Source organism: Haliaeetus albicilla, chromosome 14, assembly GCF_947461875.1.
Source record: "Haliaeetus albicilla chromosome 14, bHalAlb1.1, whole genome shotgun sequence".
Lineage (NCBI taxonomy): Eukaryota > Metazoa > Chordata > Aves > Accipitriformes > Accipitridae > Haliaeetus > Haliaeetus albicilla.
Window position 1 is genome coordinate 36,463,618 of NC_091496.1, and position 13,996 is coordinate 36,477,613.

Consider the following 13,996-nt stretch of genomic DNA (forward strand, 5'->3'; position numbering starts at 1 on the left):
CCTTTGCAAGAGGAGACTCAGGGGTGCAGAAATGAGAGCAAAAGCTCCCTAGCATCTCTGAACGGTGCTAGGGAATAACTGAAAGTAGATTGGGTGGGTCATCTTCTCCTACCTTAAATTAATGGCATATATGCCTAGCGTATTGCCAAGATGCCCTGGAAGTGCCCCTTGCTAATCCTGCCTGATCTCCTCCCAGAGAGAGAGCAGAGACACTTCCATGTCTTGCTGAAGTAGAGACACCCCTGGCTGTCATTCATACTACATCTCCGCTTCAGCGCAAGGAGGTGGTGAAAGTCAAAATATTGCAGTTGCAGGTTCATGCTAATCATCCATTCCCCTAATGACTGAGTGCTTGCAACAAAACCTCTTTTTGCATTCCATGTTTGTAAGTGTCAGGGCAAGACAATACTGCTCGCAAATTACTTTGGAGCTGCTCTCACTTCAAAATCCAAGTGGTTGTTAGGGTGTCCATACCCAGTTATCTTCCTTGTTTGCTGATGGAGAACAGGGCTGACCTGTGAACATGACCACTCAGAAATATGAGAAAAACCAAGCATTTTGAGATGGGTTTCCTCATGCCCTCAAAAGCTGCCACATCTAAACAACTGTAACTTGGGCTCTTGCACCATCTCGTATGTTTTCACTTGGCTGCCGAGATAACCCAGAGCTTATTTCTGAAGCTCTGCTTTCTGCAGGCCAACCGGGGATGCATAAAAGCTCCTTTCTGCTCTCTCAGCCCAGGGCGAGGGCAGAAGACAGCGACGGCCAGGCCTGAATTCAGGAGCAACACACACTTCCCTTCCTGAAAAGTCCCTAGGGAAGGATAAAGCTCTTTCCACTTTCACAGTCCTCCCTTTTACAAGTGAGAGACTTCTGATCTCTAGCGCAATGTTTTAATTCACAGTGACACTGAACTCAGCAGCAGACTGACTGATGGACTCATTCAAGGCAGACAGTGCTCTAGCTAGTTGTTTGGGAACTTGTTTGTTTGCTTGATGGTATGTTTTAAAGACAGAAACTGATCAAGTAAGAGGTGATAAAGACAGGAAAATGAAGAGGATGAGGTAGGTGAAAATTGTGAAATGAGACAGAATCCAACTAAATGAAATAGAGTCAGACTTTCCACCTGTTTCCACCTCCTTTGTCACCACACCTGTGCTGCAGCTGGTAGCACTGAGCATCCCCTACTGAAGGTGGATTTAAAGGTTGCAGCATGACCAGGAATGAGTGGGAACCACACTGTGCAGTATTTATACATACCTACCTACCTACCTACCTACATACAGAGTGAGAGCTAGAGAGAGATGCTGATGATGTCCCAGTGAGAAACAATCTTTAGTGTTAAGGGACTATCCAGAGGAGAGTTAAGTGGAAGCCTGTGACTGCTGGAGACAGAGACCTGTTGCCATGTTCTTCTAAGACCTCAGTCTCCTACAGCTTCCACAGGACCTTGTACAGCAAACAAAATGGATCCTGTGCCAAGATACTGTGATCCTACACCTATTCCTTTGAAGGTAGGCAATTCTGAGTTATAACAGACACCCCACCCGCCTGCCCCAAACGCCCACATTTGCTGTAGAGGTTCCATCCAACTTATAAAAATGTCTTCTTGTATGTATTGCATATTTACTGAATGTTATTCATATCCTACTTTCTACAAAAATAGATTACCAGAAAGTGCTTTTCTGTGGAGAAGCTAGAAAGTCAGGGATGAGCACAAACCTGTGGGGATCATCAGGGTCACAGTTTGGTAGAAAGTTAGTGACAGCTTCTGCCACTTCTTCATTTAACAGTACATCCCAGAGTCCATCGGTAGCTAGGATGAGAACATCATCTGGCCCATGCTCGTACTGCAGGAGGTCATAAACTCTCACCTAAAACAGAAAAACCCGAGAGACATTCATGAAGGAGAAGACTGTCAGACCTGTTTGTGAAACATTGCCGAGTTTGGCTGTGAGTTAGCAGGTTCGGCCATGGCACTGAAATACCTCTCCCACAGCACTGCTGGGGTCTGTCTCCAATTTAGCCCTTGAGAGAGCAAGCCTTCCTGCCCTGGCTCAGCACAGCTGAAGTGCTGACCCCAGCTGGGAAGGATGCAAGCGTTCTTAAGCCAGGCTGTAAAGCACCGTGCCGCCTGCTGCCAGCAGCACTTGAAGCCTCCCCCGCCCAGCGGCCTGGTTTCGGCGTGTGAGGCTCTTCCTTATCATTGGCAGGACTAGTCATATGGAAGCTGAATAATTTATTTGATGAATTTTTGATATTTTCTAATAAAATATTCACAAATAATTGTTTTCACTATTTGTCCAGATCCATTTAACTCTGCCAGATAAATTGCACATTTGGAAATGCCTGTGTGGCAGAAGGCATTGCATTCACTTTTCTAGACCTGACGCAGCTGCTGCACTCAAGAATTATGCCTGAGCAAGTGAGTAGTTCCACGAAAAGGAGAAAAACTGTTTATGCGCTCAGTTATGTGTATCTGTAAGGAGTTCAGTAAGTAGAGAGTAATTCAAGATCTGCACAAAAGTAAACCCCCAAGCTTATCCAAACTATTAAAATGCCCACTGGCTTCACCTCGTCAGTCTGCAGCCACAGTCAGGCTGACCATCACTGCTGGCACCTCCGTAACACCCTGCCTTTAAGACAACTTCCACTGTCCTCTTCCCAATGGGGCTGGGGAAAGCCAAGAGCAGAGGGGGCAGACACAGAGAGCAGGGGCAGGAGACCATCAGCTGAGCCAGAATACAAGGAAAGGTCATGGCAAGTGTTTTAAACCGAGCCATTAGTTGGATGTAACTCTCCTTCCAGCACACATTGTATTCCAGCTGACAAACCGCCTGAAATTTCCAGGTTGTGATGGGAAGCCATTACAAAGCACTCATGGAGCAGTTTAATTACCACAGCAAGAACCACAGTTTGAAAGAAATGTGACAACCCTGGCAAGGCAGACAGGAGGAAACGATCATCTGTAGTGAAGTTTGGAAACGGTGCACCTCGTCAAGCACCCTGCTCTGGCCTTGGGCTCCACTAACAGCAGCGGCATTTGGGAAATTTGTCAGAACAAGCATTTGGCATAACTAGAAAATATGAGCTGTTTTATTCTCCCTCCTGGTGCATTCTCCCCTTAGGAACCATGGAGCAAGCAATGCACATAAAATGCCTGGACCTTTTAATATAATTATGATTTTATGGGACTGCAACCAGTACCGGAGGAAGGAAAAAAAAAAAAAAATCACCTAGACCTGACTGCTAATCCTTACTTGTTCGCCTTTCACTCAAAAGCACAAGAAGGTCATTTGTAAAATGTAACCTTCACTTCATTATCTAAGGTAGCAGCTGAATAAGGATTTTGGAGAGGATTAAAGTCAAGGCAAGATACTCTATTAATTAGAGCATATCTCCTTATTCAGACTGAGTGGGAATACTGTTATAGAAAAGATCCCTATATGCAGCGCAGCTCTCACCTCAAGCCCATTGCACAGAAACCAGTAGTTGTCACAGTCCCCACTCCCCAAAATTTAGTTCAGCCTGTAACAGCCCAGAGTTTCAACTCAGAAGTCATGGGGGTGTAGGGGGTAAGTTGGTCAACACAGCCGTCAATAAGCACGTGTTCTGATCACATCTCTTGGGTATGGGCAAATAGCATGCATGGTTGATGGTTGGACTCGATGATCTTGAAGGTCTTTTCCAACCCAAATGATTCTATGATTCTAATATTTGAGAGAGCATTGGGGTTAACGCTCAGGGATGCACTCAGCAGGAAGCCCCTCGTAAGAATAACCAAGCTTTGAACGTCAGCACTAGGAAAAACGCATCTACCACGGCTCTCCCACCCAGGCAAAGTACACATTACACCACAAGAGCTGTTTTTGCAGCGTTGGTGGGGGAGAAGGCAGGAAACCAAGACCACGCATCACTGATTTGAATCGTTCTGAAATGAACAATCTTGTCTGACTGGGGAGCGGCACTGGGGCAGATAAGAAACTTGTCGAAGCTACCTGCAGCCAATCCACAGGTCAAAAGGTCCAAATCCTTGGTGTAGCACAATTCTAGAGCAACACCAAGAACAGATAATTTTACCAAGAACATGTTTAGTTTTGGGGGAAAAGAAAAAATTGCAATCACTGATTTTGTGGGTGATCTGGGAACAAGGTACGTACTTCCTAAAAGCAAAAGCTTTGTGAACTGACCACCTCCAGAAAGGGGTGCCACTGAGAAGGAACTAGATGTCAGAAGAGGTACAGAGAAGGGCAATAAGGGACGCTAGGCTGGAATGCAGGTTAAGGAAAGAGAGCGCCAAGGTTACAGGAGGCAAGCTTGGGGCAACCTCAGGTAAGATTCTTGTATACAAGGTCCAGTTGGACATGCAACTAAATGTTCACTGAAATGCAGCTTTGCCTGCCTTCCAGTTACCACAGCAGCAACACATTAGGGCAGCCATGTCCGCATAATGCTTAATTTTTTCTTAAGCTCTTTCCTTCTGTCTTTCCTCAGATTTCTAAAATACAGCTGTAGGTGCCCCCAGTATGTTGCTGACAAAAATGAGTTGATTTAGAGCTGTCCAGTCTATTGTAGGTTCAGGTTATGCTCACAGACCACCTTGCCCAGGCACAGAAACAAGCCAGCTCCAAACCCTTCCCTTTTCTGCTAGCAGCTCTGTTCTAGTTCTTACTTGGGGTAAGACCCTCTCAACGAGGGTCTCTTGCAGTAGCGACACGTGCCTTCAGCTGGACACAGAGCAGCGTGACAGCAGAGCTCCCAGAGGCACACAGGTTGGGCAGCCCCACCAAGGCACATGTAAGGGATGCTCAGACCAGCAGGGCTCACGGAACATCCACTCCACTCACCCCACAGAGTGCAACGCCCCATAGCATACTCCACACACACTGTACAGAAAAGGTGAGGGAGTGTGATATGCCGGAGTTTCGGAAAGATGAGGAGAGATGCAGGGAGTTACCTAAGTGCCTGCAACAGCAAGCAACCCCACAGCACTGTAAATCTTACGTGATCAAATTACTACTTTTTTTTTTTTTTTTTTTTTTTTTATTCCAGAGACAACCTTCCCAATGACTGCCTCCTTCCTGTAGCTTTATTTCAGGTAACTAAACAACAGTGAGGTTTAAGCTATGCTCTGTCTGTGACGTAAGTTTGCGCAAAGCTGCACGCACTGCAAAACAGTATTGCACGGCCCTGCTAGCGCAGACGGTTGGCCAGACACTGGCTGGCAGTGCAGAGGTTTCCTTAACTGGTGCTGCACCCTTGAAGAACTTCCTAGCAATTCCAGCCTGAATCTTCAATCTTTCCCTCATGACTCATTGCTTCTACAGCCAGACGTCAATCCTGATAGTACCCCACAGAACTTGTGACCTCTGGCCCAAGTGCCTTGGGCTACCTGTGCTCTGTCCTCTGCCTGCCGTGCTGTCCCGAGAGCCTTGTCAGCAACTCCCCCTGGCCTACCAGCCCCTTCTGTGCTGCCCTGGCCAACTTTCTCACTCTGGAACATCTCTCTGGAGGATTAGGGCAGCCCTCAAAGGAGCCCAGTTTGGTCACCACACTTCTACCATTCACTGATGTCTTACTTGAAGTAGAGCAGCTGACCTGTTAACTAGCTAAACTTGACTTTAGTAACCAGAAAACCAACTATAAGGAAAGAGCATCAGAACCTTGGTAGCACAGACATCCATGGCAATAAGCACTGGGTTACACTATGTTTTACCCTGACCGGTACTTACAGATCTCTGCTGATAGGTAACAGCAGATACACACTGCTAGAGCGCAGTCACACACGACATCTTTCTGAACATGCGTTATGCAGTTTGTCACATAACGCCTTTCTTCAATCCAGATATTTGTTTCTTATATTGCTCACCTACATGCAGTCAAAGAGCAGAGAAAAATGCTCTGGGCAAGCAACGAACAAACAGGTGGGCTGGTTTTATATTTACATTTCAAATGGATCTACCCACCGGACAAAACCTGCATTTGGCTGCCGAAAAGGACCACAGCAGCTCTGTGAAGGCGCTGTGGTTTGTTTGCCAGGTTTTTTTTTTTTAAGAGACAGCCAATGCAAGTCCCTGCGGCTCGAAAACCGTTCACAACAGAGTGACACGCGAGCCTGCAGCCACCTGAGGTGCTCCTCAGCAGCCGGCCCCAGGGGAATTCGAGCCATACAACAGCCCGCATTCACTTGCCTGCACTATTGATCAACTCGGCTACTTCAATAAATTAAGCCCTTTCTTAATTGTATCGTCCCTTTTTATGCGCAGTGTTATCCAGCACAGCTTCGCTGGCAAACGACGAGATCTTTCAATACCACCCTCCAAGTAATTTATATGTAAATAATAAAAAGCGGGTCCCAACACTGTTCCCTGCAGCACTCACCAATTAATCTCCTTTTAGCTTTTTACTGCCACCCTTTGTTTCCTGCCCTTTAGCCAATTTCCAGTAGACTGTGCCAACTTTCCACTTAGTCTGTAGCTTCATATCTTTTATATTAATAACCTGTGATGCAGAACAGTTTCTCAAACGTTTTCTGAGAAATCAAAGTGCTCACACAAGACCATCTACTGCATTTATTATTATTTTTTTAATTCTCTGGTAGACATAACCCTGAAGGACTTCAAGCCACTAAAGTGTGATGTTTGCTTCTTGAAACCACCTTGACTCCCTTTGATCATACTGAACTTCTCTAAGTATTTGCCTTGCTTGTTCCTTTCAATGGTATAATTCCTGAAGATTTCTCCACAAGGCAGATGTGAATCTAAAGCGGTCTCCTTTGACATATTTGTGGAGTTGTCAGAAAGATTTTACTAACATAATGGAACAAGAAAAATTCTCCTTCATTACCTTCTTATCATTTGCTGTGGTGGCTGGCTTTGGGTCCATCACTGGCAAGGACCAAATGCTGCTGTCAGAGCCACACCTCTCCCCACCAAATGGCTGAGCTGCTGTTCAAAAAATTTCAGGATGAAATTCTGCTTTTCAGCTGCAACAAGGTGGCTCTTGCTGAGCTTTAAAAAGCAGAATTTCCTGCTGAAAGCTTTCAAATGAACTGTTCCATTATGAAAAATAAATATTTAATTCCATGCCAGAGAGCCTCAGCCATGGCTTGCCTGCTTTGTGCTACTCCAGTTCATTATAAAAGGCTCAATTCTCTAGAGCTCACCAACCTGCAGAAGTCCTCCAAATCTGGTCTTGTAACAGCTGAGCCACTGAATCCTGATTACATTTGTCAGTCTTGGCTACATGACTTCTCTTCCCATAGCCTGGCACTCTATCAAAGTATCATTTCACACCACCCTCAAATTACTTTTATGTGCCTATTTCTGGATGTAGTCTCAGGGTTGCTTACCTTTCCTTCAGCTAAATTTTGGTGGATGTGGCGTACCAGAGCTTTGTCACGCTGGAATTAAAACGTTCTGAAAACTCACCACATTGCCCCCAACTTGGGAAAGGATGCTGTAATCACGGCACAGAAACAGAAGCCAGAGGACTTGGATCCTCACTCTGTCACGACTCACTGTGCGCCTTAATTTCCTGTGCCTCCCCTTTTCCAGGTCTGGGAACCAGACATTGTGCTTCCCTACCTCTATATAAACAATTCAAAATCCAATGCTGCACAAGGGCCAAATATGACTGCTGCCTGACGCCACTGCCTTTACTTCCAAGTGCCAAGCTTCCCAGATGGCAGCATACAGACACTGTTTCTTAATGCTGGTTTCTGTGCAAGGTGCACTGTCCATCTATGGACAGAACAAGTCAGAGAAAAACATGCGGAGATAAAGCACTGGGGCTCTTTCTGGGAAGAGAAGGAAGAGATGATTAAGAAAAGGAGGTGCAATGGAAAGCAAGCTGGAGCATATGTTAGCTCCTACTAAAATTCAGGGCTTTTTTTGCCAGTGTCTCTAAACTGAGGTGGCTGGTGCTCTGTCTTTCCTCCTCCTGCCCTTGTACATTTCTGCTGAATTTAGCTGTGAAGGGAATGTGGAAACAAAGCCAATTTTGCTTCCCTTTCGCGAACCAGTTAAGAGATCCTGAAACGTGGATAGCATATGAACTGGATGTCATATTCCAGAATTTGAACACGTACAGACACACTCCACACAAATCAGAAAGGCCCATGAGAAGCTTTGGTTTATACACACAGACAAATACTGCAGCAGCAATTGGCAGAGATGATACTGCTGAGATACTGTGCTGCAGCCATTACATACCCCAGAAACACTGGGTCTCAGCATGCCAGAAAGAAAAATAAATAGGTAGAATTGCATCATTTTGCTGGCACTAAACAAATCCATCACGGTGATGAGGGCAGAGCGGCTGCCTGCCTGGCTGAGGAGAAAAAGGAACACATCCCAGGTAAGGGCTACCACACATTAAAATCGGGGGGAGGGAAGGTACTGGATTGACAGCAAGGAAACATGAAGAGGGGGCTGCCTGTAGATCTCCCCCTTTTCTTCAGGGCCACAAACTCTCAGCACTTTTTAATTTTTATTTTTAAAGTCTCCAAGATGATCTAAGCAAGGTTAATTTAATAATTTGGTTGCTTCCTAGCAGTATTATGTCATTTGTGTATTTTCATTCTCTCACACTGCTATAGCAAGCAATAAACTCAAGGTCAAATAATGGGTATGGTTAAAACCCTAGCAAGCCAGTTGCCAGTGGACAACTCTCAGCATTTGAGCCATGGAAGCAAAGCCTCCTCTTTTTGTGCTGTCATCAGATGGTTTGCCCTTGCTTAATATTTTATGAAAAATATGTGTCATCTGTTCCTTGATGTAGGAACAGGAATGCAGTTACAGAGGAAAAAAGAGCGAGGTTTGCATGTTTCTTGTTAACAAATAGATTCAGATCCCTTTGGAAGGCTTGATATCCTTCACTGCAAGGTCTCTGGTGGTCAAAAACTGGAACTGTTTGTGGTGAGGAAATTCAAAATGATGGAGGCATCTAAAACTACCCTTAACACAAAAACTGCATAATCCCCTCATTATGCCATCATTTGGGAATGCACACTGCCATTCCTGCCATTATTTGGTGTTTGCACAAAACCGTCATAAAGAATTAAGAACTGGAGGTGAAGGGGCAGACAGATGGAAGCATAAAGCACTCTTCCAATCGCTCTTGGCATTTTCCTGCTTACGAGTTGATCTGGTATCCTCTGTGTAATGCAGGATACTACACTACTGTGGAAAACATCCAGTGCTCCCTTCTGGAGAGCACAGCTTTACATCAGCTTCTGTGAAGGCAGCATGATCCAGGCCTCAAGGGCAGCTGGAGCACATGAAGGTGGGGAGAGATGGGTGTCTCACACTGAATGGCAAGGCTATGGGATAACCGTAGACCAGGGAGTGAGAAGGCATCAATGCTCTGCCAGGGATGTGGAGCAACCAGAGCCAGGGCACACAGCTGGGGAACTTATAATGTTCCTACTATGTGGATGTTACGCACACGCTGCACCTTTGGGAAGGGCTGCATTTTACCTGGATTGGACCACAATCAGAATGGACAATTTGGGAAGAACAAATAAGCACACTAGGCATATTTGTTTCTCTCCCACAAATCAGATAATTGAACCTTGGCTGTTTTACCTCAGGAGATGAGGACAGGAAAGGTTTTATGTATATATTGGAGTCGTGCACTTTCAGGTCATGGTCTCCCAGTCCTCGGGTCACTCCAATTGTTGCCATAACCCGAGCCTAGAAATAAAGAAAAGCAATGGGATCAAATCTTGTTAAATGCACTGTGTCAACAGGGAAAGAGATAACGTTCCTACCCCGTAACTGCTACAGTTAGGGATGAATTCCCTTTTCTCTCCCAGAAACTCTAGATTTAACACAGCTAATCAAAGCTTTTCACACTCATTTCGTCTCCATTTCCCTCATTATTCCAAGCTTTGTATTCATCCACATCCCAGACTGCATACACCCATCTTAGACTGTGACCATCTGTAAAGGACTGGGACTATGGAAACCTAACCCAGTTGCCTCACTGTCCCACGCCAGTCTATGAGACCATTCCCTCAGCAAATTATACGGTTAGTAAACAGGTTTTATAAAAAGGATGAGGAGCCTAATTACTCACCTAAGAAACCTGTGGCCTCCTCCTACTGATATATTGCTGTATATCCCCTCCACCCAGTGCCAAAGGCCACCTAAATTGCTGAACACACAGGTGACAGTGGCACTGACCGCAGTGCTCTCTCTGTGGAGAGCCAGTCTAGGGCAGGTCTGCTGTTACCTCAGGTCTACCACTTCATCCCCCAAGCACCTTCCTCTGTGACATGAGCTGTCTCCCAAGAGGTGCTGGGCTCTTCTTCATTAACGCTTCTCCAAAGATTGACCAGGCAGACAGCCTCACGGGGAACCTCGCTCTCTGCTGTCTGCGTATCACTTCCCCCAAACTCTAGTTTAGCTGCAGCAGCTTCTGAACACGAGAGCTCACAGCATCAATAACAGCGAGCAACTGACTCAAAATTATTTTGCCTCACTAACTCTTGGCTCCACAAGGCAATAAGAAAGTAAATTAAAATGATGTGCATGAAACATTTTGCAAATAATTATAAACCTAACCAAATTCAGAGATAAGCTGCAGGTCTGAACCTTCAAAACTTGGACTAATTTTGAAGACCGTGTATTTTTGCATTGAGATAAGAACCTAATGCAGCAGGGGAGCACTATTTAGAAACACAGCGAGCATACCAATATCGGCAAACTGACACCACTGCGTCCTTATATTGATCCTATTGCTGCATCCAGCTAAGCTTGCTGGGATTAGCACTAATGATCTCGCTGTTCTTAATCACAGAGCTGGAAACAAAGTACACCCAAACGGAACGGTTCATTTCTCCTTTTCAAGAAAAACTATCAGCATTCACACATCAGAAAAGTTCGACAGTGAGTTCACATACACTAGCTGAAGAAGATAGGGTTAAGGGGTGTTATACTTACCAAATCTTGCCCTGATCCCTCCCCTTCCTAAAATAGAGTTTTGCATCTCAAAGCACTATTAAATATCCTCCTGCTTTGTCTTCAGCAAACATGAGGTTTTTTGCTATCTTCATCCAGCCCAGTTACATTTCACAATGAAACCAGGAACATTTTAAGTCAATTATTTAAGACGGTCTCATTGCAGCTTACTTACAATGAAAGAAAAACAAAAGCAAACTGAACAGCAAATGACTATGTTTGATATAAAAATGCTTTTTAGTGTGTTGAGCTCACCCGTCACCCCCCAGACATGAGACTGATTTGTGACAGAACCAAGATATTCTTTCAAGCTGTCAAAACGATAAAATAAAGATACTGAGTGGAAAACACTGGACTGCCACAGGCTAAACTGAGTGGTAAACAGCACCGAATTCCTTCTTCCTTTGGTCTGAGGAAAGCAAACATGCCCACCTTCTTGCCTTCTCCGTATATAAGGGGAAACTTCAAGTCATCTTCCTCAATGGTTTTGTATGCCCTGTGGGGGGAGGACAAACATTTATAAAGCTTGCACTGAATTAGTGACCCAGTGCTCTGAAACAAGCAGCAGTGATTTAATAAATAGATAAATAAAAATAATTATTTTTCCTAGGGACTTCATCTTTGAACAAAGATATAAATTTTTCTGTGGAAAGATTTTCCCTAAAGAATTATCCATTTCACCAAAAGGAAAAGCAAACGTGAGGAAATATCTAACATGCCAAGCTGCTCCTATTGCTTGCAAGGAAAAAGAGGTGGACTGGAATAGCATCCTAACCAGGTAAGATATCGTTGGCTATGGCAGCAGCTATAGTGTAATACAGTGTCATAAAAAAAAACCCAAACAAGCAAACACCCCTCCCCCAAACCCACCAAGAAGCTAACGAATGACTAGATTCATGCTGTTAACATGAAATGGTGGGCAATGACAGGACGTGTACACAGCTAAAGTGTGAAACAGCAATCTGATCCTGTTCTCACCTTTCAGGACCGCTTAAACCAAGACAAGCTTCACGTGCTGAAGAGTCTTAGAAGGATATTTAGTGCTCACTTGACCTTGACTGCAACAGTCAAGGTTGTCAGAGATTTCATGTTTCACAGCAGCCTTCCCATGGCCAAGAGACAAGAGTAGTAAATGCTCATGCTCTGATTCTCTTTACTGCAAGCCTGCGTACTCTACGTTTTACACATCCAGCTATTGACACTGATGAGGTGAGAAGGTGAGCAATTTTGCCAGGGAGAAATTAAAAAAAAAATTAAAAAAATAGACAGCTATCATTCTCATAAGCTGTAGAGTCCTGTGGCTTGTACAACACATGCTTGAGCCGAGCTGCTGGGGAGCCTCTTTGGTTAATGTACATCACCCCAGAGGGACATGCTTTCCTTCATAACACAAAATCATCCCTCCCCAGCCTTTCCCTGCATGTTGTCCTTTCCCTCCCGGCCCACCCCTGCCCACAGCCCTTGGGGTGATACCAAAATCATCCCCTGAGCGCTCGAGTCAGCACTCCCCTCCAAAGAGGAAGGGAGAAGCAGGAGAGAAGGCACTGCGGCCAGTCCCCTGCAGCCACCGCCAACCCCTGCTGCACATCTGTCCAGCCGGGCTGGCTGCTTGAGCTCTGCCGAGTCGCATTCAATCAGGTTTAAGCAATGTTAAGGCTGTGACACAAACGAGCAGGAAATTAAAAATTAAGGGTGAAATCCTATATAGTAATCGAACTGTCCCCTGCTTCACCAAAATATGGCATAGACCTGACATGAATAAATGGTGCTGTGTTACACAGCTATATATGCTGCATCACCTAGGCAAGCCTCAGACTTAAAGGGAATAGCATAGACATTTAAGCCCCACCTTTACATTTCCCAGTTATCACAGGTAGGGCCCATATTAGGGTTTGGGGGTGAGGGGAGGGGGAAGAAAAAAGGAAAAGCAACCAAAATGCACAGAAGAAACAGTAGTGGAGGACTCCGCTCCTGTACTACAAAACATTACTATGTGTGAAATCCCAAAATGGAACTAGGTGAGGTTTGCAAAACACACTGGGTGGTTCATGGGAGACCACATAGTGAAGAACATCTTGGGTATATAACCATGACACTTGGGCATCTCTATAAGAGACAATACAGTGAAGGCATTTAAATTGCATTTTGTACTGGGGAGGGCAAATGGATTAGCTCTTAAACCAAACAAAAAGGCAGAAATCATTACAAGTAGCCAGCATGATAATAATTCCCCAATGTTTAAAACCTGGAATTGCATTTTGTTGAGAAGGATGAGTCAGTCATGGACTTTGCTCTTGTTCTTTCCTTTTTTTTCAACAGGGAATAGATAACATCTGCCTCACTCACCAACTTGGATATCCTGGTTTGAATGTGGAGGAAGAATTTTACCCTCCCTAACTGCTCATGAACATGTCCCAAAGCTTCCAGCTGGACCTACAGTGCTGGGAGCCCTGGCGAAACCTCCTTGAGGAGAAGTCTGATCTCTTTCCTATTCCTTGCATAGAGCCAGTTGTGCTCTGACACCAAGAAAAAGGGTATCACCTGAGTCCACGTTGGCCATCAGAGTCAAATGACTAATCAAACCATAAGCCTGACAAGACAACCATTCCTACTGGAGTTTCAAGTTGTTGTACGTATTTGTTGCAAATGGTAAAAAAGACTAAGTTGATGTGACTTAACTATTTGCTGCCCCCTTTTCAAAGGAAAAACCAAACCCATTCTTTACCCACAAACTGTATTATCTGCAAGATAACTACAAATACTTAAAACCAAAGCCCTCACTTTACACTGTCCTGTAAGTAGCCGAAAACAGGGACCAAGTTTTCTTCCCTGTCTCCCCTCCTTCCTTATATTCTCCTGCATAGCAACTCACACTGACTGCGCTTTAGGAAGAAGGAAAAAAAGAAGGGGTGAAAAAGGCATCATTTAGGCTGGTGTTCTTCAAAAGAACAGTCCTCACTGCCGTGTCCAGCATCTTTTATGGAACCACCATAAGGACCTTCGTCTGTAGGGTCTTCAACTGTGACACAATG

General features: G+C 44.9%; 1 protein-coding gene and 1 long non-coding RNA gene across 2 annotated transcripts in view; one reads left to right on the top strand and one right to left on the bottom strand.

The window, feature by feature from the left end:
* PPM1H (protein phosphatase, Mg2+/Mn2+ dependent 1H) overlaps positions 1-13,996 on the bottom strand; it is a 144,323-nt gene that overhangs the window by 9,550 nt on the left and 120,777 nt on the right. The window contains exons 7-9 of the mRNA XM_069802283.1: positions 11,397-11,460; positions 9,588-9,695; positions 1,723-1,874 (exon numbers count right to left, since the gene is read on the bottom strand). Coding sequence (XP_069658384.1) covers positions 1,723-1,874; positions 9,588-9,695; positions 11,397-11,460 — 324 coding nt within the window. The remainder of the gene's footprint in view (positions 1-1,722; positions 1,875-9,587; positions 9,696-11,396; positions 11,461-13,996) is intronic.
* On the top strand, positions 1,870-7,435 carry LOC138689012 (uncharacterized). The gene is made up of 3 exons (XR_011327826.1): positions 1,870-2,425; positions 5,053-5,098; positions 6,602-7,435. It is a non-coding gene; the product is annotated as an uncharacterized lncRNA (long non-coding RNA).